Source organism: Aquarana catesbeiana, linkage group LG05, assembly GCF_042186555.1.
Source record: "Aquarana catesbeiana isolate 2022-GZ linkage group LG05, ASM4218655v1, whole genome shotgun sequence".
In the NCBI taxonomy this organism is placed as follows: Eukaryota; Metazoa; Chordata; class Amphibia; order Anura; family Ranidae; genus Aquarana; species Aquarana catesbeiana.
In genome coordinates this window covers 650,210,722-650,237,788 of record NC_133328.1, presented here as the reverse complement: position 1 = coordinate 650,237,788, position 27,067 = coordinate 650,210,722, and the positions used below count along the sequence as shown (strand labels likewise).

The 27,067-nt window shown below is 47.9% G+C and overlaps 1 protein-coding gene across 1 annotated transcript in view; it reads right to left on the bottom strand.

Moving 5' to 3' along the window:
• Positions 1-14,238: 14,238 nt before the first annotated feature.
• Positions 14,239-27,067, bottom strand: part of LOC141145678 (uncharacterized) — a 703,163-nt gene continuing 690,334 nt past the window's right edge. Inside the window, exons 32-34 of the mRNA XM_073632527.1 lie at positions 17,798-17,914; positions 17,436-17,502; positions 14,239-14,404 (exon numbers count right to left, since the gene is read on the bottom strand). Of these exons, the coding sequence (XP_073488628.1) occupies positions 17,440-17,502; positions 17,798-17,914 (180 nt within the window). The 3' untranslated portion in view covers positions 14,239-14,404; positions 17,436-17,439. The remainder of the gene's footprint in view (positions 14,405-17,435; positions 17,503-17,797; positions 17,915-27,067) is intronic.

The following is a 27,067-nucleotide window of genomic DNA, read 5'->3' as shown; positions in this document are numbered from 1 at the left end:
TATGGGGTGCTGTGTGTACAATATGGGGTGCTGTGTGTACAATATGGGGTGCTGTGTGTACAATATGGGGAACTGTGTGTACAGTATGGGGTGCTGTGTGTACAATATGGGGTGCTGTGTGTACAATATGGGGTGCTGGGTGTACAATATGGAGTGCTGTGTGTACAATATGGGGGGTTGTGTGTACACTATGGGGTGCTGTGTGTACAATATGGAGTGCTGTGTGTACAATATGGGGGGTTGTGTGTACACTATGGGGTGCTGTGTGTACAATATGAGGTGCTGTGTGTACAATATGGGGTGCTGTGTGTACAATATGAGGTGCTGTGTGTACAATATGGGGTGCTGTGTGTACAATATGGAGTGCTGTGTGTACAATATGGGGGGCTGTGTGTACACTATGGGGTGCTGTGTGTACAATATGAGGTGCTGTGTGTACAATATGGGGGGTTGTGTGTACAATATGGGGTGCTGTGTGTACAATATGGGGTGCTGTGTGTACAATATGGGGTGCTGTGTGTACAATATGAGGGGCAGTGTGTACAATATGGAGTGCTGTGTGTACAATATGGGGTGCTGTGTGTACAACATGGGGTGCTGTGTGTACAATATGGGGTGCTGTGTGTACAATATGAGGGGCAGTGTGTACAATATGGAGGGCTGTGTGTACAATATGGAGGGCTGTGTGTACAATATGGGGGGCTGTGTGTACAATATGGGGTGCTGTGTGTACAATATGGGGGGCTGTGTGTACAATATGAGGTGCTGTGTGTACAATATGAGGTGCTGTGTGTACAATATGGGGTGCTGTGTGTACAATATGGGGTGCTGTGTATACAATATGGAGTGTTGTGTGTACAATATGGGGGGCTGTGTGTACAATATGGGGTGCTGTGTGTACAATATGGGGAGCTGTGTGTACAATATGGGGAGCTGTGTGTACAATATGGGGTGCTGTGTGTACAATATGTGGGGCTGTGTGTACAATATGAGGTGCTGTGTGTACAATATGGGGGACTGTGTGTACAATATGGGGAGCTGTGTGTACAATATGGGGAGCTGTGTGTACAATATGGGGTGCTGTGTGTACAATATGGGGTGCTGTGTGTATAATATGGGGTGCTGTGTGTACAATATGGGGGGCTGTGTGTACAATATGAGGTGCTGTGTGTACAATATGGGGGACTGTGTGTACAATATGGGGAGCTGTGTGTACACTATGGGGTGCTGTGTGTACAATATGGAGTGCTGTGTGTACAATATGGGGGGTTGTGTGTACACTATGGGGTGCTGTGTGTACAATATGGAGTGCTGTGTGTACAATATGGGGGGCTGTGTGTACAATATGGAGTGCTGTGTGTACAATATGGAGTGCTGTGTGTACAATATGGGGGGTTGTGTGTACAATATGGGGTGCTGTGTGTACAATATGGGGTGCTGTGTGTACAATATGGGGGGCTGTGTGTACAATATGGGGTGTTGTGTGTACAATATGGGGTGCTGTGTGTACAATATGGGGGGCTGTGTGTACAATATGGGGTGTTGTGTGTACAATATGGGGTGCTGTGTATACAATATGGAGTGTTGTGTGTACAATATGGGGGGCTGTGTGTACAATATGGGGAGCTGTGTGTACAATATGGGGAGCTGTGTGTACAATATGGGGTGCTGTGTGTACAATATGGGGGGCTGTGTGTACAATATGAGGTGCTGTGTGTACAATATGGGGAGCTGTGTGTACAATATGGGGTGCTGTGTGTACAATATGAGGTGCTGTGTGTACAATATGGGGGGCTGTGTGTACAATATGGGGGCTGTGTGTACAATATGAGGTGTTGTGTGTACAATATGGGGTGCTGTGTGTACAATATGGGGGGCTGTGTGTACAATATGGGGTGCTGTGTGTACAATATGGGGTGCTGTGTGTACAATATGGGGGGCTGTGTGTACAATATGGGGAGCTGTGTGTACAATATGGGGTGCTGTGTGTACAATATGGGGGGCTGTGTGTACAATATGGGGTGCTGTGTGTACAATATGGGGAGCTGTGTGTACAATATGGGGTGCTGTGTGTACAATATGGGGTGCTGTGTGTACAATATGGGGAGCTGTGTGTACAATATGGGGTGCTGTGTGTACAATATGGGGGGCTGTGTGTACAATATGGGGTGATGTGTGTACAATATGGGGTGCTGTGTGTACAATATGGGGAGCTGTGTGTACACTATGGGGTGCTGTGTGTACAATATGGAGTGCTGTGTGTACAATATGGGGGGTTGTGTGTACACTATGGGGTGCTGTGTGTACAATATGGAGTGCTGTGTGTACAATATGGGGGGCTGTGTGGACACTATGGGGTGCTGTGTGTACAATATGGAGTGCTGTGTGTACAATATGGGGGGTTGTGTGTACAATATGGGGTGTTGTGTGTACAATATGGGGGGCTGTGTGTACAATATGGGGTGCAGTGTGTACAATATGGAGGGCTGTGTGTACAATATGGGGTGCTGTGTGTACAATATGGGGGGCTGTGTGTACAATATGGGGTGCTGTGTGTACAATATGGGGTGCTGTGTGTACAATATGGGGTGCTGTGTGTACAATATGGGGTGCAGTGTGTACAATATGGAGGGCTGTGTGTACAATATTGGGTGCTGTGTGTACAATATGGGGTGCTGTGTGTACAATATGGGGGGCTGTGTGTACAATATGGGGGGCTGTGTGTACAATATGGGGTGCAGTGTGTACAATATGGAGGGCTGTGTGTACAATATGAGGTGCTGTGTGTACAATATGGAGGGCTGTGTGTACAATATGGGGGGTTGTGTGTACAATATGGGGGGCTGTGTGTACAATATGGGGTGCTGTGTGTACAATATGGGGGGCTGTGTGTACAATATGGGGTGCTGTGTGTACAATATGAGGTGCTGTGTGTACAATATGGGGGGCTGTGTGTACAATATGGAGTGCTGTGTGTACAATATGGGGTGTTGTGTGTATAATATGGGGTGTTGTGTGTACAATATGGGGGGCTGTGTGTACAATATGGGGTGCTGTGTGTACAATATGAGGTGCTGTGTGTACAATATGGGGGGCTGTGTGTACAATATGGAGTGCTGTGTGTACAATATGGGGTGTTGTGTGTATAATAGGGGGTGCAGTGTGTACAATATGGAGGGCTGTGTGTACAATATGGGGGGCTGTGTGTACAATATGGAGTGCTGTGTGTACAATATGGGGTGCTGTGTGTACAATATGGAGTGCTGTGTGTACAATATGGGGTGCTGTGTGTACAATATGGAGTGCTGTGTGTACAATATGGGGGGTTGTGTGTACAATATGGGGTGTTGTGTGTACAATATGGGGTGCTGTGTGTACAATATGAGGTGTTGTGTGTACAATATGGGGTGCTGTGTGTACAATATGGGGGGCTGTGTGTACAATATGGGGGTGCTGTGTGTACAATATGGGGTGCTGTGTGTACAATATGGGGGGCTGTGTGTACAATATGGGGGTGCTGTGTGTACAATATGGGGTGCTGTGTGTACAATATGGGGTGCTGTGTGTACAATATGGGGGGGCTGTGTGTACAATATGGGGTGCTGTGTGTACAATATGGGGTGCTGTGTGTACAATATGGGGGAGCTGTGTGTACAATATGGGGTGATGTGTGTACAATATGGGGGGCTGTGTGTACAATATGGGGTGCTGTGTGTACAATATGGGGTGCTGTGTGTACAATATGGGGTGCTGTGAGTACATTATGGGGGAGCTGTGTGTACAATATGGGGTGATGTGTGTACAATATGGGGGGCTGTGTGTACAATATGGGGGGCTGTGTGTACAATATGGGGTGATGTGTGTACAATATGGGGTGCTGTGTGTACAATATGGGGTGCTGTGTGTACAATATGGGGGGCTGTGTGTACAATATGGGGTGCTGTGTGTACAATATGGGGGGCGATGTGTGTACAATATGGGGGGCTGTGTGTACATTAATGAGGAAAAAAATGAACCTAAATGATTTTAGCAAATGGCTGCAATATAACAAAGAGTGAAAAATTTAAGGCGTCTGAATACTTTCCGTCCCCACTGTATGTTTAAGTGGAAGGAGACTCCCATCCCAGGTGCTAAGAACCTTTTTGTCAATGGTTCCAGGTATTACACCCCAGATGGTAAGCCACACACAGGTTATGCAGTGACCACAGTCATTGAGTTCCCACATGTCTGGGTTGTCGCCATATGAGGTTTGTTTGGAGGTCAACCAAAAACAGGGTTGTACTTTCCTCAGTAGCTGTCGCCTACATTCTCAGCTGATTGGGTAGGTGCAGTCACTGTAACATGAACTTCAAAAGGTCCACCACAGGCAGTGTTGCCAACCGCCCGTAGATTTATGGGCAGCCCGTAAGAAGGCATCTTTCCGGCGCCCGTGAAAGCCCGTAGTACGGGAAAAGTGCCCGTAAAAATGGCGGTGATTGGATCGGGTCAGAGCTGCGCATGCGCAAATCCGAAAATACCCGAGAAAATCCAATTCTGAGTCGCCTAGTCTGACTCCTGCAGCCTCTGCTCAGCCCACCTGACGCAGTGCAGCCAATGATGTCAGCCTATTTTCCCGCCAGCCTATAAACAGGCAGGAGCCGAGTGGGTGGACGGAGGAGCCAGCGGCCAGCCTGAGCCTCGTGTGGAGTGGAAATGGAGATGCAGCGGTGGACTATGGAGTGCACACACTGGACCCCACACACAGCACACCGTGACCTCACAACCTGCCCTGTGTGTCAACAGTTTCTGCCTGGTGGTGAGTGTAGCAGTAAGCAGCTGCAGTTCCAAACTTACCAGCCAAGCTATAAAGGACGAGTCAGGGACACGGGAGTTAGTGGACTGGAGCCTCTCGCTTGGCAGACTAGTCGGACAGATGGTGTCTCTCTCTCTCTGATGATGACTATGAGAGACAGGCAGACAGGCCAGCCCAGTGCCCGCACGGCAGGAGTCTCAGGCCCAGTCTCCAGTTCACCCAGTGACAGAGTGAGTCAGTCAGTCTTAGATGGGTAGGCTGCGGCAGGACCAGAGGTCGGATTCGGAAATTCCCAGGCTGATGATTGATGGCTCATTATGAATGATTCATGTGTTGTGGGGGGGGAGTCTCAGGTGGACCTGTGGTGCGCAGCAATTAATGATGTATTGTGTTAATACATGCATTGCTGCCTTGGGCCTGGCCCCTGCTGCAGGGAGATTCTAAAATTAATAATTGTGGTGTGTGTGTGGGGCTGCAACTTGCAGGAGTGGGACCCAAAGATCAAGCATTTCTGAATTCAGTCAGTGGTGCTGATGTGATGTTATCATTCATCATTGTTGTGCAGAGGCTCAGGGCGGGCTCAGACAAAGCCCCTTAGTGGTTGCCCCTGACCAGTGAGTGCTGTGCTCCCTCCACAGTCCACTCAGTGGAAGATGCACGCTTGCTGCAGTTAGTATTGCTAGTAAGTTTGGTTCCTGGCTGGGGCACCTGGGGACTGTCCACATGACCATCTCCTGTACCATGTCCGCAGTCTCTGATCATCTCCTGTATCATGTCTGCAGTCTCTGATCATCTCCTGTATTATGTCTGCAGTCTCTGATCATCTCCTGTATTATGTCTGCAGTCTCCGATCATCTCCTGTACTATGTCTGCAGTCTCTGATCATCTCCTGTATTATGTCTGCAGTCTCTGACCATCTCCTGTATTATGTCTGCAGTCTCTGACCATCTCCTGTACTATGTCTGCAGTCTCTGACCATCTCCTGTACTATGTCTGCAGTCTCTGACCATTTCCTGTACTATGTCTGCAGTCTCTGACCATCTCCTGTACTATGTCTGCAGTCTCTGACCATTTCCTGTACTATGTCCGCAGTCTCTGACCATCTCCTGTATTATGTCTGCAGTCTCTGATCATCTCCTGTATTATGTCTGCAGTCTCCGATCATCTCCTGTACTATGTCTGCAGTCTCTGATCATCTCCTGTATTATGTCTGCAGTCTCTGACCATCTCCTGTATTATGTCTGCAGTCTCTGACCATCTCCTGTACTATGTCTGCAGTCTCTGACCATCTCCTGTACTATGTCTGCAGTCTCTGACCATTTCCTGTACTATGTCTGCAGTCTCTGACCATCTCCTGTACCATGTCTGCAGTCTCTGACCATCTCCTGTACTATGTCTGCAGTCTCTGACCATCTCTTGTACTATGTCTGCAGTCTCTGACCATCTCCTGTACTATGTCTGCAGTCTCTGACCATCTCCTGTACTATGTCTGCAGTCTCTGACCATCTCCTGTATTATGTCTGCAGTCTCTGACCATCTCCTGTAATATGTCTGCAGTCTCTGACCATCTCCTGTATTATGTCTGCAGTCTCTGATCATCTCCTGTACTATGTCTGCAGTCTCTGACCATCTCCTGTACTATGTCTGCAGTCTCTGACCATCTCCTGTATTATGTCTGCAGTCTCTGACCATCTCCTGTAATATGTCTGCAGTCTCTGACCATCTCCTGTATTATGTCTGCAGTCTCTGATCATCTCCTGTACCATGTCCGCAGTCTCTGATCATCTCCTGTATTAGGTCTGCAGTCTCCGATCATCTCCTGTACTATGTCTGCAGTCTCTGATCATCTCCTGTATTATGTCTGCAGTCTCTGATCATCTCCTGTATTATGTCTGCAGTCTCTGACCATCTCCTGTATTATGTCTGCAGTCTCTGACCATCTCCTGTACTATGTCTGCAGTCTCTGACCATCTCCTGTACTATGTCTGCAGTCTCTGACCATTTCCTGTACTATGTCTGCAGTCTCTGACCATCTCCTGTATTATGTCTGCAGTCTCTGACCATCTCCTGTACTATGTCTGCAGTCTCTGACCATCTCCTGTACTATGTCTGCAGTCTCTGACCATCTCCTGTACTATGTCTGCAGTCTCTGACCATTTCCTGTACTATGTCTGCAGTCTCTGACCATCTCCTGTACCATGTCTGCAGTCTCTGACCATCTCCTGTACTATGCCTGCAGTCTCTGACAATCTCTTGTACTATGTCTGCAGTCTCTGACCATCTCCTGTACCATGTCTGCAGTCTCTGACCATCTCCTGTACTATGTCTGCAGTCTCTGACCATCTCCTGTACTATGTCTGCAGTCTCTGACCATCTCCTGTATTATGTCTGCAGTCTCTGACCATCTCCTGTAATATGTCTGCAGTCTCTGACCATCTCCTGTATTATGTCTGCAGTCTCTGATCATCTCCTGTACTATGTCTGCAGTCTCTGACCATCTCCTGTACTATGTCTGCAGTCTCTGACCATCTCCTGTATTATGTCTGCAGTCTCTGACCATCTCCTGTATTATGTCTGCAGTCTCTGACCATCTCTTGTACTATGTCTGCAGTCTCTGACCATCTCCTGTACTATGTCTGCAGTCTCTGACCATCTCCTGTACCATGTCTGCAGTCTCTGACCATCTCCTGTACCATGTCTGCAGTCTCTGACCATCTCTTGTACTATGTCTGCAGTCTCTGACCATCTCTTGTATCATGTCTGCAGTCTCTGATCATCTCCTGTATCATGTCTGCAGTCTCTGACCATCTCCTGTATCATGTCTGCAGTCTCTGATCATCTCCTGTATCATGTCTGCAGTCTCTGACCATCTCCTGTATTATGTCTGCAGTCTCTGACCATCTCCTGTACTATGTCTGCAGTCTCTGACCATCTCTTGTACTATGTCTGCAGTCTCTGATCATCTCCTGTACTATGTCTGCAGTCTCTGACCATCTCCTGTATTATGTCTGCAGTCTCTGATCATCTCCTGTATTATGTCTGCAGTCTCTGACCATCTCCTGTAATATGTCTGCAGTGTCTGACCATCTCTTGTACTATGTCTGCAGTCTCTGATCATCTCCTGTACTATGTCTGCAGTCTCTGACCATCTCCTGTATTATGTCTGCAGTCTCTGATCATCTCCTGTATTATGTCTGCAGTCTCTGACCATCTCTTGTACTATGTCTGCAGTCTCTGACCATCTCCTGTACTATGTCTGCAGTCTCTGACCATCTCCTGTATTATGTCTGCAGTCTCTGATCATCTCCTGTACTATGTCTGCAGTCTCTGACCATCTCCTGTATTATGTCTGCAGTCTCTGATCATCTCCTGTACTATGTCTGCAGTCTCTGACCATCTCCTGTATTATGTCTGCAGTCTCTGATCATCTCCTGTACTATGTCTGCAGTCTCTGATCATCTCCTGTATTATGTCTGCAGTCTCTGACCATCTCCTGTATTATGTCTGCAGTCTCTGATCATCTCCTGTACTATGTCTGCAGTCTCTGACCATCTCCTGTACTATGTCTGCAGTCTCTGATCATCTCCTGTATTATGTCTGCAGTCTCTGACCATCTCCTGTATTATGTCTGCAGTCTCTGATCATCTCCTGTTTCATATCTGCAGTCTCTGATCATCTCCTGTACTATGTCTGCAGTCTCTGACCATCTCCTGTATTATGTCTGCAGTCTCTGATCATCTCCTGTACTAAGTCTGCAGTCTCTGACCATCTCCTGTATTATGTCTGCAGTCTCTGATCATCTCCTGTACTAAGTCTGCAGTCTCTGACCATCTCCTGTATTATGTCTGCAGTCTCTGATCATCTCCTGTACTATGTCTGCAGTCTCTGACCATCTCCTGTACTATGTCTGCAGTCTCTGACCATCTCCTGTATTATGTCTGCAGTCTCTGACCATCTCCTGTATTATGTCTGCAGTCTCTGACCATCTCCTGTATTATGTCTGCAGTCTCTGACCATCTCCTGTACTATGTCTGCAGTCTCTGACCATCTCCTGTACTATGTCTGCAGTCTCTGACCATCTCCTGTACCATGTCTGCAGTCTCTGACCATCTCCTGTACCATGTCTGCAGTCTCTGACCATCTCTTGTACTATGTCTGCAGTCTCTGACCATCTCTTGTATCATGTCTGCAGTCTCTGATCATCTCCTGTATCATGTCTGCAGTCTCTGACCATCTCCTGTATCATGTCTGCAGTCTCTGATCATCTCCTGTATCATGTCTGCAGTCTCTGACCATCTCCTGTATTATGTCTGCAGTCTCTGACCATCTCCTGTACTATGTCTGCAGTCTCTGACCATCTCTTGTACTATGTCTGCAGTCTCTGATCATCTCCTGTATTATGTCTGCAGTGTCTGACCATCTCTTGTACTATGTCTGCAGTCTCTGATCATCTCCTGTACTATGTCTGCAGTCTCTGACCATCTCCTGTATTATGTCTGCAGTCTCTGATCATCTCCTGTATTATGTCTGCAGTCCCTGGCCATCTCCTGTAATATGTCTGCAGTGTCTGACCATCTCTTGTACTATGTCTGCAGTCTCTGATCATCTCCTGTACTATGTCTGCAGTCTCTGACCATCTCCTGTATTATGTCTGCAGTCTCTGACCATCTCCTGTATTATGTCTGCAGTCTCTGATCATCTCCTGTACTATGTCTGCAGTCTCTGATCATCTCCTGTATTATGTCTGCAGTCTCTGACCATATCTTGTACTATGTCTGCAGTCTCTGACCATCTCCTGTACTATGTCTGCAGTCTCTGACCATCTCCTGTATTATGTCTGCAGTCTCTGATCATCTCCTGTACTATGTCTGCAGTCTCTGACCATCTCCTGTATTATGTCTGCAGTCTCTGATCATCTCCTGTATTATGTCTGCAGTCTCTGATCATCTCCTGTACTATGTCTGCAGTCTCTGACCATCTCCTGTACTATGTCTGCAGTCTCTGATCATCTCCTGTATTATGTCTGCAGTCTCTGACCATCTCCTGTATTATGTCTGCAGTCTCTGATCATCTCCTGTTTCATATCTGCAGTCTCTGATCATCTCCTGTACTATGTCTGCAGTCTCTGACCATCTCCTGTATTATGTCTGCAGTCTCTGACCATCTCCTGTATTATGTCTGCAGTCTCTGATCATCTCCTGTTTCATATCTGCAGTCTCTGATAATTTCATCTTTTATCATGTCTGCAGTCTCTGAGGGGGAGCCTGGAGAGGAGTCAAGAGTGGGAGTGCTGCTAGATTGGGGATCACGAGAGAAGTCAGACATGTGTGGACTGTGTAGCGGAGACTATCGGATAAAACCAGAGCCGCCAAGCTGGAGTTGCCTGACTGAGCCCTGCTGCCCTGCACGGTGCACCTGAGAGGTCAGTCTGAGGAAGGGGCACTGATGTAAGGGGGGGGAATGAACATAATAATGTAAGGGGGCACTGAAATAAAGGTGAACTCTTGTATCAGTAACCCCCCCTTACCTTAGTGTATTCACTCTGCGGAAGGTAATCTCTGGTCACCAGAGTCCCCCCCCCCTCTCATTAGAGTTCCCAATGTTCCCCTTCTGAGTCTGCAGGATTTCCTCTTATAGTGCAAGGGAGAACTCTGCGGACCCTGATGTAAAGGACAATGCTGCAGACCCTGATGTAAGTAGGAATTCTGATGTAAAGGGGAGCGCAGAGCCCCCCCCCTTACATCAGAGTTCCCCCTTAGATCATGATCTGTGGCATTGTCCTTTACATGAAGGTTCACAGAGTTCTCCCTTGCACTGTAATGGGGAACTCTGTGGTGGCTATGTTATATTAACATGACCTTCATGTAAATAGATAAATTCGGTTTTTGACTTTTGTTTAACTTAAACACATTGCTAATAGAACTAGCTACATGTTTATAGTTTAAATACTAAAAGTTGCACAGTTTAGCACCGAAAACAGCCATTTTAGGTACTTTTTTGAAGTGCCAGTAAAAAATTGGTGTTTGTAATTTTTAGGCAACTTGCCAGTAAATTTCACTTGGGGGGGGGGGTTGGCAACACTGACCACAGGGTTCATGAGTCCCTCCTGGACCCTGACAGAAGAACCGATTTATATTCTTTCCAACCAGGTGACTGGGTCATTGTAAAGAAGCTTGATGGAGGAGACAACTGGATCCACGCCAGCCACTGCAAGAAGCTGCTCAACTACACTAAAGGATGAGGAGTATCTTTGTTTATTTATGTTTTTAGCTTAGTGTATTCTCCAACTAGCTAAGAAAGAGAACAGGACCAATTGCTGGGTCTACTCTGAATCTCCACCGAACTTTAGTACCCAGCAATGACAGCGGTACATGCTATATATAATGTTCAGATTGGTATGAGGAATTTTGAAAAACTAGAAAAAAACTCCAGACACTTGTCCATAGAACTTAACGATACATTCCTAGAGGGTAAAATTAGTTATAGTTTTAACAATAGCTCTGGTTCTTGCCAGTTTGGGTATCGGGACAACTAGGTAGCCCACAAGTGTGCTTTAACTTTAGTATGCTACTTATGCGGGTCTACAGCTTATAAGGTAACTCTCCCTAATGCAAGAGGTTCATGTGTCCTGGTGAAACTCGTCCCAGCATCTTATGTCGTGGCCGATTGTGAGGATCTGATGGTGCAAGAGAAAGTAAAAATGGCATGAAGGGAATTGTCCACCAACCCGACCAGGTTTGGGCATGGTTTCCTGCTTGTACAGGGTGGGGGCTTGAGCTTATGAAACGATTGAACAATTTCTCATCCAGTGTGGATGGGTTGTTCAATGAAACTGATGAAGCTGCAAGGAAGATCCCACTGGAACAACGGCAGATGAAGACCCTTCTATTAAAAGATGGCCCATGATTATCTTTTGGCATCCAAGGGGGGTTTCTGTGAATTAATAGGAAAAGATTGTTATACCTGGATCGGGGAAACTAGTGACAAAGTTCAGGCCCATATAGATAAGGTTAGATCCCTGCAAGGCAAAGCCAGAGCTATAGCTAGTAAAGGTTGGAATCCTTTTAAGGGTCTGGGAATCTTTGAGGATTTTTTTATTTTTCAGCAGATCATGGTTGAAGGAAGTAAGGGTATATATACTCATGTTGTTTTTGTTTCTATTCCTTCTATATGCTGTGATGAGGTGCTACTGTTGCCTGATTGGACGAGTAAACAGAGCCTGAGCAGATGACCACATCTTCCTCGCTGAGATGAGACGCCCCGAAGCCCAACCCACATACAAGACGCAGAGGATCCCATACTGACAGGTCTTCATGTCCTCCTCTAAGTCATCCCTCCTGAAGAACAGAGTCTACAAGAAAAGCCGTGTTTTATTTTTATGGACTGTAAGGACTGATTCATTTCCAGGTGTAAGAAGAAGATCAAGATTCATCGAGGAAAACATGGGAGCATATGACAAAGAGGAGGAGCTGTTGTGGAAATTTGTATTAATGTATGTTGTCAGTAGGGATGAGCCGAACACCCCCGGTTCGCAGCAGAACATACGAATAGGCAAAAAATTTGTTCGAACAAGCGAACACCGTTAAAGTCTATGGGACACAAACATGAATAATCAAAAGTGCTAATTTTAAAGGCTTATATGCAGGTTATTGTCATAAAAAGTGTTTGGGGTCCTGCCCCAGGGGACATGTATCAATGCAAAAAGAGTTTCAAAAACGGCCGTTTTAAAAAAAAAATGATGTGGGGGTCCTCCTCAAAATCCATTCCAGACCTGATTTTAAGGGGAACCCCATGGCAAGATTTTTTAAAAAAATGGTGTGGGGTCCCCCCAAAAATCCATTCCAGACCCTTATCCGAGCACGTAACCTGGCAGGCCGCAGGAAAAGAGGGGGTAATGAGAGAGCGCCCCCCCCTGAACTGTACCAGGCCACATGCCCTCAACATTGGGAGGGTGCTTTGGGTTAGCCTGGTATGGATTTTTGAGGGGGGCCCCAACGCCATTTTTTTTAAATTTTGGCACAGGGTTCCCTTTAAAATCAGGCCACATGCCCTCAACATTGGGAGGGTGCTTTGGGTTAGCCTGGTATGGATTTTGAGGGGAACCCCCACGCCATTATTTTTTTTTTTTTTTATTTAATTTTGGCACGTGGTTCCCCTTAATATCCATACCAGACATGAAGGGCCTGGTATGAAATTTGGGGGTCCCCAACGCAATTTTTTTAAAAATTTCAGTGACTTCTTTTATCTGTATTGCTGGGACCGACAATTCATTATAGTACTTTTAAATGACTTTTTTTTCCTTTGAAATGTTATTTTGCTCACAGACTGTTCTAAACATGGGAAACATGCGCTACTTTACAGGCATACTATAGACACCCCCAGGTACGAAATTTAAAGGAATATTTCACTTTTATTGTTTCGCGTCAAGCATTATTAAAATCACTGCTCACGGCCATTTTTAAAACTTTTTTTGCATTGATACATGTCCCCTGGGGCAGGACCCAGGTCCCCAAACACTTTTTATGACAATACCATTCATATAAGCCTTTAAAATTATCACTTTTGATTTCTCCGATAGACTTTTAAAGGGTGTTCCGTGGCTTTCGAATTTGCCGCGAACACCCCAAATTGTTCGCTATTCGGTGAACAGGTGAACACCTGATGTTTGAGTCCAACTTACGTTTGACTCGAACATCGGGCTCATCCCTAGTTGTCAGATGTCCTCCGGTGTCAGTTTTCCTGTAATACGTTCATGTGAGTGTATTCGCACATACAGACGTCTGTGGAAGACTGTTGATTGCGGAAACCTTCCCGTGGACGCGGCAGATCTGTTCGCCCTTTCAGGGATGTTTGTTTATGCCTCACCAAGAGACTGGCCACCTCATGGCAATTGCATTAACGCTCCTAGCAAGCAGATCTGCGTACATGGGAACCATAGCATAACCATACAAAAATGATGCTCCACTGAGCCATGATAGAGTACGGCTCGGGTCATTGGTAGCGGTGGGAATGTGCAGACGATCGGGTTCAGAGCCATGTAAGTTGTGTTCAAATTGTGAGACACTGTGTCTCAACAGGAAGCTGGCCGCATGGCTCTGCACACAACTGTCTGCACACGTCACTACTGGAATTCTGTTTGAATATATACATGTGTGTGATTGGTTCTTTTGAGGTAATCCAAGTGTCTGATTGGCTGATTCTAAAGCCACCACCTTCCTTTTGTTATTCATGTTTTACACTATAAATAAAGAGAGCATGGGAGGATTCTGCTGAGCTTGAAGTGATACCAGCGTCTGTCTGTGTTACTTGGAGATATACAAGCGCGCTTTCCCGGCATTATACAAGAGAGCTATGATTGTGCTTATTAGCGCACAGAATTATTTGCTTATAAAGAGAAGCTTATAAATATTCCACTACTGATAGAAAGGACACAATGAACGCTGATCTGTGTTCATCAGATACAAATTTTATTACGTAATAAAATAAATATTAGTAAAGCGTTATAAGCCAACTCATTTCCGGATGTCGGTCCCTGAAGAGCTTTGCAGATTTTTGAAGAGCCACTCAGAGGATGGCAGCGGCCTGGAGAGGGCGGAGTCACGGCTTCAGCTCCTGGCAGGAAAAGAAAAAAACGAAAGTTACCTACAACAGACCTCCACCCAATAGGAGGAGTTATTCACACCTGGCTCCTCCCCCTCCCACAATTATTTTAAAAGAATATTTAAAGATGGCGGCATCAGAAAGGGGGGCGGGGCCAGTATTACGGTGACTGAAGTTGCTTTTTCGTCATCTCATTGTAAAATAATAATATGAAAGAGATACAAAATGACAAGAGAGAGTCCTAACTCAGAGGAAAGTGTTTGGGTGCTGATGGGTTACATATCAATTTATTACACAAAATAAAGAATCGATTGCCTGATTGGTGACAGATGTAGAAGACTTTTGTAAGGGGAGACTCTGATGTGAGGCTGGGTTCACACTGGTCCGACAAACGCTCCGACATTGGGAGCTCATGTCGCATGACGTGTGAAATTTAATGTTTCCCTATGGGAGCCGTCCTAACTGGTCCGACACAAGTCGTTCCGACTTCAGAAATGCTCCCTGTACTACTTTGGTCCGACTTTGATCCTACTTCAGCCTATTGACTATCTTTGAAGTCGGATCAAAGTCGGATCGCCGTCTCGAGAGGGAACTATGCGCCAAGTTTTAAATAAAAAACCAGCATGGGTTCCCCCTCCAAGAGCATACCAGGCCCTTGGGTCTGGTATGGACCTTAAGGGGAACCCCCTACGCCGAAAAAATGGCGTGGGGGTCCCCCCCAAATCAATACCAGACCCTTATCCAAGCACGCAGCCCGGGCGGACAGGAATGGGGGTGGGGACGAGCGAGCGCCCCCCCTCCTGAACCATACCAGGTCGCATGCTCTCAACATGGGGGGGTTGGTGCCTTGGGGAGGGGGGGCGCACTGCAGGCCCCCCACCCCAAAGCACCTTGTCCCCATGTTGATTAGGACAAGGGCCTCTTCCCGACAACCTTGGCCATTGGTTGTCGGGGTCTGCGGGCGGAGGGCTTATCGGAATCTGGGAGCCCCCTTTAATAAGGGGGCCCCCAGATCCCGGCCCCCCACCCTATGTGAATGAGTATGGGGTACATGGTACCCCTACCCATTCACCTAGGGAAAAGTGTCAATAAAAGTACACAGGTTTTAAGATTAATTTATTAGGCAGCTCCGGGATCTTCTTCCGACTTTGGAGGGTCTTCTTCCGACTTCTCTCGGTGTTCCGCCTCTTCTCCCGGGCCCCTCCGCTATCTTCTTCCAGCTCTTTTGCGAGCGGGGGGCCCGGTCTGCTGCCGCTGTCTTGTCACCGCTGTCTCGCCGCTTCTTCTCTTCATCTCTTCTTCCGATGTTGACACGACGCTCTCTCCAGCTCTCTCACGCCCCCTTGTGACCCCAGAGTCCCTGCGCATGCTGGGACCATGACGTCACAAGGGGGCGGGGTCACCGCCTATATAAATGGCTCCGCAGCTCGCACACAGCATTCCAGCTGGAGAGGGCGTCGTGTCAACATCGGAAGAAGAGATGAAGAGAAGAAGGGGCGAGACAGCGGCGACAAGACAGCGGCAGCAGACTGGGCCCCCTGCTTCAAAAAGAGCTGGAAGAAGTTAGCAGAGGGGCCCGGGAGAAGAGGCGGAACACCGGGAGAAGTCGGAAGAAGACCCCCCCGAAGTCGGAAGAAGATCCCGGAGCTGCCTAATAAATTAATCTTAAAACCTGTGTACTTTTTTTTTTATTAACACTTTTCCCTAGGTGAATGGGTAGGGGTACCATGTACCCCATACTCATTCACATAGGGTGGGGGGCCGGGATCTGGGGGCCCCCTTATTAATTCCATAAGCCCTCCGCCCGCAGACCCCGACAACCAACGGCCAGGGTTGTCGGGAAGAGGCCCTTGTCCTCATCAACATGGGGACAAGGTGCTTTGGGGTGGGGGGGGCCCGCAGTGCGCCCCCTTCCCCCAAGGCACCAACCCCCCCCATGTTGAGGGCATGCGGCCTGGTACGGTTCAGGAGGGGGGGCGCTCGCTCGTCCCCACCCCCATTCCTGTCCGGCCGGGCTGTGTGCATGGATAAGGGTCTGGTATGGATTTGGGGGCACCCCCACACCGTTTTTTTGGCGTAGGGTGTTCCCCTTAAGGTCCATACCAGACCCAAGGGCCTGGTATGCTCTTGGAGGGAGAACCCATGCTGGTTTTTTATTTAAAATTTGGCGCGGATTTCCCCCTAAAGATTCATACCAAACACAGTGCCGGGCATTGGCGGGGATCCAAGTCGGATCCCCGTTCATTGAAAGTCAGACACATGCCGGCTTCATGTCGCAGGGCAAAGTTGGATCCAAAGTAGGACGGCTGTCGTGTCGCACCAGTGTGAACCCAGCCTCAGGGAGGATTCTGGCTGGGACTCTGATGTAACGGGGGAGTCTGATACAGGCTCAGATGTAGGGGAGGACTCTGACAGGCATTATGATGTAACGGGGACATTAAATGAGGGGACCCTGGAGTAAGGGGGGACTCCGATGGAAACTCTGATGTAAGGGAGGACTCTGACGCGGACCCCGATGTAGGTGACTCTGATGGGGATTCGTATGTAAGGGGGACTCTGATGTGGGCTTTGATATGGGGGGGGGGCCCTGATGTAAGGGGGACTCTGATGGGGTCATTGATGTAGGGGTGGATTCTGTTGAGGACTCTGGTGTGATGGGAGGCTTCAACAATGTTATTATTTGAAGTGGTTTATTCATTCGTTTGATTTTTAAAAATTTTTGTATTCACCTATAAAACGTATTTTTTTTCCGGCTGGTAATTTTTGGTAAATACACGATTTGGACGTCACTGAAAGGTTTGGAGGGCGTGTCTTATGACAACCGCATATTCCCGGCATCCTGTGACTTCCTGTTGTGGATCTGGGACAGGAAGTGAAGGGAAATCTCCTGCCAGGGGTCACACCCCCCTCAGTGTTGTACAGGAAGTAGTAGGTAGGGATATATAAAGGGGTCAGTCTACTAGACAATGAAATATCACTCTGAGGGGGAGGGGGCAGAATTTCCTGATGTCCCCCCCGGAATAACACATAGAACCTCATTTACCTGATCATCGGTGGTGATGTGATCTCTCAACCAGGTTCCAAATATCTGTACCCATTCCTGGACAGAGCTGTGGAGAGGGAAGAGATGATCGGTATTAGTAAAGTGACGGATCTGTCAGAAGATCTGTCAGAAGATGGCGGCAGACGACCTCACAGACATATTACTTATATGATTTATATTATTAATAATCATAAGAACATTTGTCCCAAAGAGAAAACAACTGAAGAACGTTCGATCTTTTCCCCATCCTCCCACCCGCTGGATCCCTAGTACAGAACGAATGTACATGGAGTAGTGCTGGACGAATAGTTCTGGAGATTCTTTTATAAATAGACCCCAAAGTGTCACCTCCATTCCCTTACCTTGCAAGGGGGCTTTAATGGCCATTGGCAGCACTGGAGTCCTACGGGGATTTCCATTATGGGGCTCTCGCTGGGTCTTGCTGGGACTGTCGAATCTCTGGAATCCATTGAGTTCTTCTACAGAATAAAACACAGATTTATCATTCGGTGATGACAAGGACCGGGCAGGACCAGCTTTTCTTCTACAATGGGAATCAACACTTGTAAAGGAAATGTGTAAGTTCTGTATATAATTGTATTCTGCAGGGATTTAAAGCAGGGAAATATTAAAGAGAGTTAAAAGAAAGTGAGAGAATGATATGCATGACTTGTGTACAAATGGGAAAAATGTAAGTAATTTTAGAGAGATATTTGTGTATGTGTGTGAATGCTGGGACCTTTAGTTCTATCCCTTGTGTGTGTCATGTACGCAGATGTGACCCCCTCCTTTGTGCTCTCATGAAAGAATGTGGCTGGGATGAGAGGTCAGTGATAAGCTGGAAGGACACCATGCCACTTTCTGTTTTTTAGACAAAACATTTATAACAAAAAGGTGCCAGTTTAATTAATCTAATGATAAACAATGTGATTACAATTATTTTTGAATCTGTTTTCCAAACATGGTAAAAAGAAGGTTACATTTAACCGTTTATTACACAAATTGAATATCCTTTGATAGTGGAAACAGTGCATTTAAAAAAAGGGAAATCGAGTAAAATGTCCTCCTTTAAGGAAATATATCTGTGGATATATATATTAGAATTAGGGTGTGATATTGAGATTATCACTTGAGTATTAGTTTCTGAGATGAGTTTAACAATTTTATTAATAATATAGATATATTGTAACTGGTTTAGACAACCTTTGGTTGGAATTGAAATCCAGGTTATTGAGGAAATTTGTAAAATGGATTAGTTTAGATTAAGATAACAATTTTGTAATTTTACATTTATACAATAAGCCCTTATTGAGAGAAAAAAAAAAGATTAAGATGAGGTTGTTACTTGGAATACAGCTGCCATAATAATTAACAAAGCCAAGATGGATGGGATACAAAAGAAGTTTTTCTACAAAAATGAAATCTAAAGGTCTGATAATAACTTGATGTGCGGTCCATGATGTGAGAGTAATAATAAATAAAATTTAAATATAACAAACCCATCACATCAAGTCCACATACCCTGTTAGGATAGATCCCACCTGCAGCCAGTTGTTTTATAGTTTTTGATCTGGCGGAGAGCTTTCTGTTCTGTCATATACAGATTGTTGGTCCATTTGTTTTTATTTATTTTTATTTTTGAAATCCAAAGCAGAATGTGTGGATTGTGAAATGATGTGCCCCTTTTATATGAGTGCCATGATATAAGCAGAAGAATACTTTGGATTTATTGGACATCTCTGCATGACCGCAGGGTATTGTTATCATTTATTATGTTATGACATCAGGAAAATAATGTCAGATGGAAACTAAGGACTTGTGTTATCTCGCTAAAACTAACAACAGAGCAAGCAATGAGAAATGAGACGAGAAACTAACGACAGAGCTAGCAACGGGAAACTTATAATATTGCCAGGAAAAAGTTGTCTTTTTGAAACATGAAACTGGAGTTCTTACACAAACAGCATGATAGAAAACAAGCCATTGTAATATATTTATGGAAGCTGGACCCAGTAATGAAGGGTTCGGAGGTATATCAGAGCTGTAGCTTTATGCAAAGGTGCTATTAGACAAAGTTACAGACATTATTTTGGTCAAATATTTAATTTTTAATGGTCCCACATTCTGCGCAGCAAATACTGTATATACTTGAGTATAAGCCGAGTTTTTCAGCCCATTTTTTTGGGCTGAAAATGCCCCCCTCGGCTTATACTCGAGTCAAATACTTTTCTGCAGCAGAGAATGACATTTTCCAAACCAAATTTGGGGCCCTGTATCTCGGGGCCACTTGGTGCTAGAAACCCCAGATTTGGTGTGCAAACCCAGTGGAACTAGCACTACAACATATCCGAAGCTGGGGTTCCTAGCACCAAGTGGCACCAAATCTGGGGTTCCCAGCACCAAGTGGCCCTGAGATACGGGGCCCCAAGTTCGGTCAACTGTGTCCATCTGCAGCAATGTCATTTCGGGACCCTTTGGGTCCAGAGACCCCAAATTTTGGCTGCAGCTAGGGGGGCATCTAGGGACCCTTAACTACCGAGTTTGAAGTTCGGGGGACCTATGGCTGCAAATGGGCATTGTTGACCCTCTTTTCCACTTACAGTAGCTGCGCATTTCTCACCCTCGTCTTATACTCGAGTCAATAAGTTTTCCCAGTTTTTTGTGGTAAAATAGGTGCCTTGGCTTATATTCGGGTCGACTTATACTCGAGTATATACGGTACACAGCTAACGAAATGTTTGTCTAATGAAAGATTCAAAATATGAATTTGTTTTGTTTGTTTATGTACAAATCTAACAATGAAAAATGCGTACAATTTGAATCCAGCCACCTTAATGCCTCTATTGGAGGAGGCTGGAGACAAAGGAAAACCACAAGTGTTACATTGACGACGTAGGAATCAGCTGCTGTGAGCCCAGTGCAGGACACACTCCCTGAAGACCCAGATATTAAATTTTTTGTAGATTTGATTTCCGGTTTTATACTGAGGATTGCAATACCCATACTGAGTATGCAGTTTATCACCCAGAAGGATACTCTGTATTCAGAGCAGTGGCGGCCCATCCATAGGGGGCGCACGGGCGCCGCCCCCCACCGAGCAGTCACAAAAAAAAGGCTCCTTAAAAAAAAAAAAGAAAAAAAGTTCTTTGAGTGCACTGTGTTTGGGCGTCGGACACAGTGCACTATGGGAAGCTCCATGTCAATGCAATCACGAGATTGCAGATGAGGCGCTTCATTTTCAGGCTTTTGACCTGCTTTGCGGTGCATTCCAAAGTGACGAGCAGCTTCCGCCCGTAGTATTACTATGGGCGGGCGCTTTGTTATTCAGGTTAGGAGGTTACTTCTGGTTACCCTGTTCCAGAGGGAAACCGGAAGTGATGTCGGCAGCTCCGTGGAGCACATGGCCCGAGTGGAGCTGCCTGTAAGGTAAGTAAGTGAGGCTGCATTTAATGGGATGCAGTGAGGCTGCATATGATGGGACACAGTGAGGCTGCATATAATGGGGCACAGTGAGGCTGCATTTAATGAAACGTAGTGAGGCTGCATATGATGGGACACAGTGAGGCTGCATATGATGTGGCACAGTGAGGCTGCATATGATGGGACACAGTGAGGCTGCATATAATGGGACACAGAGAGGCTGCACTTAATGAGACGCAGTGAGGCTGCATATGATGGGGCACAGTGAGGCTGCATATGATGGGACACAGTGAGGCTGCATAAGATGGGGCACAGTGAGACTGCATATGATGGGGCACAGCGAGGCTGCATATGATGGGCACAGTGGCTGCATAAGATGGGCACAGTGGCTGCATAAGATGGGCACAGTGGCTGCATAAGATGGCACAGTGTGAGCATTTGATGGGCACAGTGGCTGCATTTGATGGGCACAGTGGCTGCGTTTGATGGGCACAGTGGCTGCGTTTGATGGGCACAGTGGCTGCGTTTGATGGTACAGTGAGGCTGCGTTTGATGGTACAGTGAGGCTGCAATTGATGGGGTTTATTTTTTCAGAATTTTTCAGTTTGTTTGTGCCCCCCTAAAAATCCACTGATTCAGAGTCATTGGATCCTTTTTCCCCAGGTCAAGAAGCAGAGCTCCATGTTTTAGCAAAGCATGTGAGATATACAAAGAGTATATATTTATATAGATAGTTGAGATATAGAGAGCTTTTGGTTCCATTTGAAGGGCCAGAAGTTTGTTTTTACTTCGGCAGGTAAACCAATCGAGCATGCCAAGTTAATTTGATTGGCTGTTTTCAGCCTTCCAGGTTCTTGCTGAGGTAGCCATATTAACATTAAAATTCACACATGGAAGAAGACCAGGTGACTAATGCCGCGTACACATGAGCAGACTTTTCTACGGACTAGGTCCGGCGGACCGGACTCCGTCGGACAATTCGACCGTGTGTGGGCTCCAGCTGACTTTCTTTCCTCAAAAGTCCGATGGACCTAGAATTAAAACATGTTTCAAATCTTTCCGATGGACTCAAGTCCGGTCAAAAAGTCCGCTCGTCTGTATGCTAGTCCGACGGACAAAAACCGACGCTAGGGCAGCTATTGGCTACTGGCTATAAACTTCCTTATTTTAGTCCGGTCGTACGTCCTCAAGTACAAATCTGTCTGACTTTGGTGTGATCGTGTGTAGGCAAGTCCATCGGAAAGTCCATCAAAAGTCCGTAGAAATGTCCGTCGGACCAGTCTGGTCGAAAAGTCCGCCCGTGTGTATGCGGCATTAGGATGCTGCATTACAGCCCCAGACACTTGCTGGGTCTGTGCAATTCACAGATTCCACCCTGGTTCTGGCCCAGTATAGCTGGGATTAATAATTCAACTTTAAGGACCCCAGAACGAGAACAACAAGTGGTCCACAGGGGGCAACTGCAAAAATGACTAAATTAAAGAAATCTTTGTTTGATTTGTTTCCCTCTTGGAATCACAGTCTAGGGTACTATTTATTCAAATACTTTAATTGCATACTTACCAACTGTCCTGAATTTCTCAGGACATTTCCGGGATTTAGACTCTTTTCCCAATTTTATTGTTTCCCGGGAAATGTCCCTAGAAATAATTTTTTTCCAGATTTTTCGCCGCCGCTTGCCCCCCGCTAAAAAGACCAGAAGAAGTAGAACACAGCTGGGTGGCTACAATAGAAATAGAGCTGCTGCGGTGCCGCCCCACCCGCACCCCGCTCCGCCCCGCTGCCGGTCTGTTATGGAAAGGGGCGGGGGGTGGTTCTATTGTAACCATGCTGCTGGCTCCGTCTCTATTTTGTTCCCCCTTGGCCTCTTTTCTGTAATTGTGGCGGAGATACAGCTACTAGGACATCTGATGTAAGGAGGGGCACCACTGGGGACATCTGATGTAAGGAGGGGCACCGCTAGGGACATCTGATGTAAGGAGGGGCACCGCTGGGGACATCTGATGTAAGGGGACTCCGCTGGGGAGATTTGATGTAAGGAGGGGCACCGCTGGGGACACCTGATGTAACAGGGGGGCTCCCCTGGGGACATCTGACATAAGGAGGGGCACCGCTGGGGACATCTGATGTAAGGAGGGGCACCGCTGGGGACATCTGATGTAAGGAGGGGCACCGTTGGGGACACCTGATGTAAGGGGGGCACTGCTGGGGACATCTAATGTAAGGGGGGCTCCGCTGGGGACATCTGATGTAAGGGGGGCTCCGCTGGGGACATCTGATGTAAGGGGGGCTCCGCTGGGGACATCTGATGTAAGGGGGCTCTGCTGAGGACATCTGATGTAAGGAGGGGCACCGCTGGGGACATCTGATGTAAGGGGGGCTTCGCTGGGGACACCTGATGTAAGGAGGGGCACTGCTGGGGACATCTGATGTAAGGAGGGGCTCCGCTGGGGACATCTGATGTAAGGAGGGGCTCCGCTGGGGACATCTGATGTAAGGAGGGGCTCCGCTGGGGACATCTGATGTAAGGAGGGGCTCCGCTGGGGACATCTGATGTAAGGAGGGGCTCCGCTGGGGACACCTGATGTAAGGAGGGACTCTGCTGGGGGCACCTGAAGTAAGGACAGACTCTCTGGCGGCACCTGATGCAAGGAGTGACTCTGCTGGGGGCACCTGATGGTATCTGGTGGCAGGTGATGTGGCAGGTGACACGCTCAGGGGTCCCACTGATTCTGGATTATGGTGAGTTGAATAATTTCATTCTATATTACAATGTAATAATAGTAATAATGTGCTTCAATCATCCTAACACCACAACCATGGTGCTGGGATGATTGAAGCGCTAACACCAGGTGTTTGGAGTATCTTTATCTGGTGATTTTGTTAAACTCTGGAATACACATTTCTATTGTGGTGTAGGATCTGGGCCTGCTGTCCCTCCATCCCTCTTTTTTTCCTTCTCTCTCCTTCCTTCCTTCTTTCCTTCGTTCTCTCTCTCTCCCTCTTTTCCCCTTTCTTTCTCATCTCTCATTCATCTCAGACTCTAACCACACCCCCATTTGAACCACGCCCATATAAGCCACACCCACAATTTCACGTAACCACGCCCATTTTTTGGCGCCCCGTGTTTTCTTTTTTTACTATGTCACGCCTACAAATGCATGCCCCAACCCCTAATTATAAGAAGACTCCGCCTACAACCAAAAAAAGTGTCCCTATAAATTTGTTTACAATGTTGGCAACTATGTTATTGTAAGGGATATACAGGGCCGGCCCTACCATCGGACCCAATGGGACCATGGCTCCAGGCAGGATTTAACAGGGGGCGGCAGCCAGGCCAGCAGGAAGTTACCGCCGGGAATCCCGGATCAGTCAGCAAGACTCTCAGGAGCGGAGCGGAAGCTGGTTGGCTGTGCACTGTGCGCTGTCTCCTGCACCGGTTGTTAGAATCGCCTGCCGCCCGGCGCCTAGCAACCAGTGACGTCAGAGGCCGCGGCCGTCCCTGCACTCACAGCTCTCAGCCTCCGCGCCAATCAATTGCTCCTCCCACCTATTCCATCTTCCATCTCCAGCGTGAGGGAAGGAAGGTTCTGAGGAGAGCTGCCTGTGCCCGAGACAGGGTGTGAGCTGAGCCAGGGCAGCCTCTCTGCCTATTTGAGAAACAAGGTGAGTTGGGTTGGTTGGTAGAAAACTTCAAGTGATTTCTCTCTAAGATTTTTTTTTTATAAGGGACTCGAGCTGGATTGAATGTGACTAATCTTTTTATTGTACCCATGTTTTCCCTGGAAACACTTTGATGAGGCCTTTTCTTCTGTACTGTTTGTAAATAATCATGCAGATTTACAAAAGAAACATGCTTTTTACATACAAACTATAAAATGATTTGTATGATTTTGATGGCTTCTAATCAAGATGCAATAGTGGTACAAGCGTGGTGAATTTTATTGGGAACGGGCACATAAGAGGTTAATTACTGCTGTGCTTCCACTCCCTGTCTGCGCAAGATAGATTCAGGTTGTCAGTAAGGCTGCTTTCACACTGAGGCGTTGCGGCACTTTACCGTCGTTTTTGCAGCGCTTTTAACCCCCACTAGCGGCCGAAAAAATTTCGGAGGCGCTGCCCATTGATTTCAATGGGCAGGGGCACTCCTACAGCGCCTCAAAGATTTAATTTAATTTTAGTTATCATGATATAAAATAACGAATGTGGGGGCCTTTTGATATGCGTGATATTTTTTTTTGGGGGGGGGGGGGCGGCAGCATTTCATTCTTGGTCTCAGGCAGCACTATGACTTGGGCCGGTGTTCTGACGAGAAGTGCCCCCCCCCATCGGATAGTGTGTCCGCCCCATACTGCACAGGCACAGCGCTTGTGCAGTACGGAGAACAAAGGAGATGCCGATAGTGTCCGAAGAAGAACAGCTGATCGCCAGGTATACAAGACGCCTGCGCAATGAATAGTACATTTTGTCACACGCTCCCGATGCTCGAGGGGGTGGATTTGTCCGCCCCAGCTGTGTGCATCCTGTAGCCACACTCCCCCCCTTGTAAGTTGTATGAGCATCGGGAGCGTGTGACAAAATGTGGTATTAAGTGCGCATGCGCTGTATAGAGTTCATGGCCAGCTGTTTATGTTCGGAGATTTTCAGAGTCTCCTCAGCGCCTGCGCACTACAGGGCGGACACTATCCGATGGTCTCCTCAGTGCCTGCGCACTACAGGGCGGACACTATCCGATGGTCTCCTTAGCGCCTGCGCACTACAGGGCGGACACTATCCGATGGTCTCCTCAGCGCCTGCGCACTACAGGGCGGACACTATCCGATGGTCTCCTCAGCGCCTGCACACTACAGGGCGGACACTATCCGATGGTCTCCTCAGCGCCTGCGCACTACAGGGCGGACACTATCCGATGGTCTCCTCAGTGCCTGCGCACTACAGGGCGGACACTATCCGATGGTCTCCTCAGCGCCTGCACACTACAGGGCGGACACTATCCGATGGTCTCCTCAGCGCCTGCACACTACAGGGCGGACACTATCCGATGGTCTCCTCAGCGCCTGCGCACTACAGGGCGGACACTATCCGATGGTCTCCTCAGCGCCTGCGCACTACAGGGAGGACACTATCCGATGGTCTCCTCAGTGCCTGCGCACTACAGGGCGGACACTATCCGATGGTCTCCTCAGCGCCTGCGCACTACAGGGCGGACACTATCCGATGGTCTCCTCAGCGCCTGCGCACTACAGGGCGGACACTATCCGATGGTCTCCTCAGCGCCTGCGCTCTACAGGGCGGACACTATCCGATGGTCTCCTCAGCGCCTGCGCACTACAGGGCGGACACTATCCGATGGTCTCCTCAGTGCCTGCGCACTACAGGGCGGACACTATCCGATGGTCTCCTCAGTGCCTGCACACTACAGGGCGGACACTATCCGATGGTCTCCTCAGCGCCTGCGCACTACAGGGCGGACACTATCCGATGGTCTCCTCAGCGCCTGCGCACTACAGGGCGGACACTATCCGATGGTCTCCTCAGCGCCTGCGCACTACAGGGCTAGGTGGAAGTATATGATAGTCTCCTCAGCGCCTGCGCACTACAGGGAGGACACTATCTGATGGTCTCCCCAGTGCCTGCATACTACAGGGCGGACACTATCCGATGGTCTCCTCAGCGCCTGCGCACTACAGGGCGGACACTATCCGATGGTCTCCTCAGCGCCTGCGCTCTACAGGGCGGACACTATCCGATGGTCTCCTCAGCGCCTGCGCACTACAGGGTGGACACTATCCGATGGTCTCCTCAGTGCCTGCGCACTACAGGGCGGACACTATCCGATGGTCTCCTCAGCGCCTGCGCACTACAGGGCGGACACTATCCGATGGTCTCCTCAGCGCCTGCGCACTACAGGGCGGACACTATCCGATGGTCTCCTCAGCGCCTGCGCACTACAGGGCGGACACTATCCGATGGTCTCAGCGCCTGCGCACTACAGGGCGGACACTATCCGATGGTCTCAGCGCCTGCGCACTACAGGGCGGACACTATCCGATGGTCTCCTCAGCGCCTGCGCACTACAGGGCGGACACTATCCGATGGTCTTCCCAGCGCCTGCGCACTACAGGGCGGACACTATCCGATGGTCTCCTCAGCGCCTGCGCACTACAGGGCGGACACTATCCGATGGTCTCCTCAGCGCCTGCGCACTACAG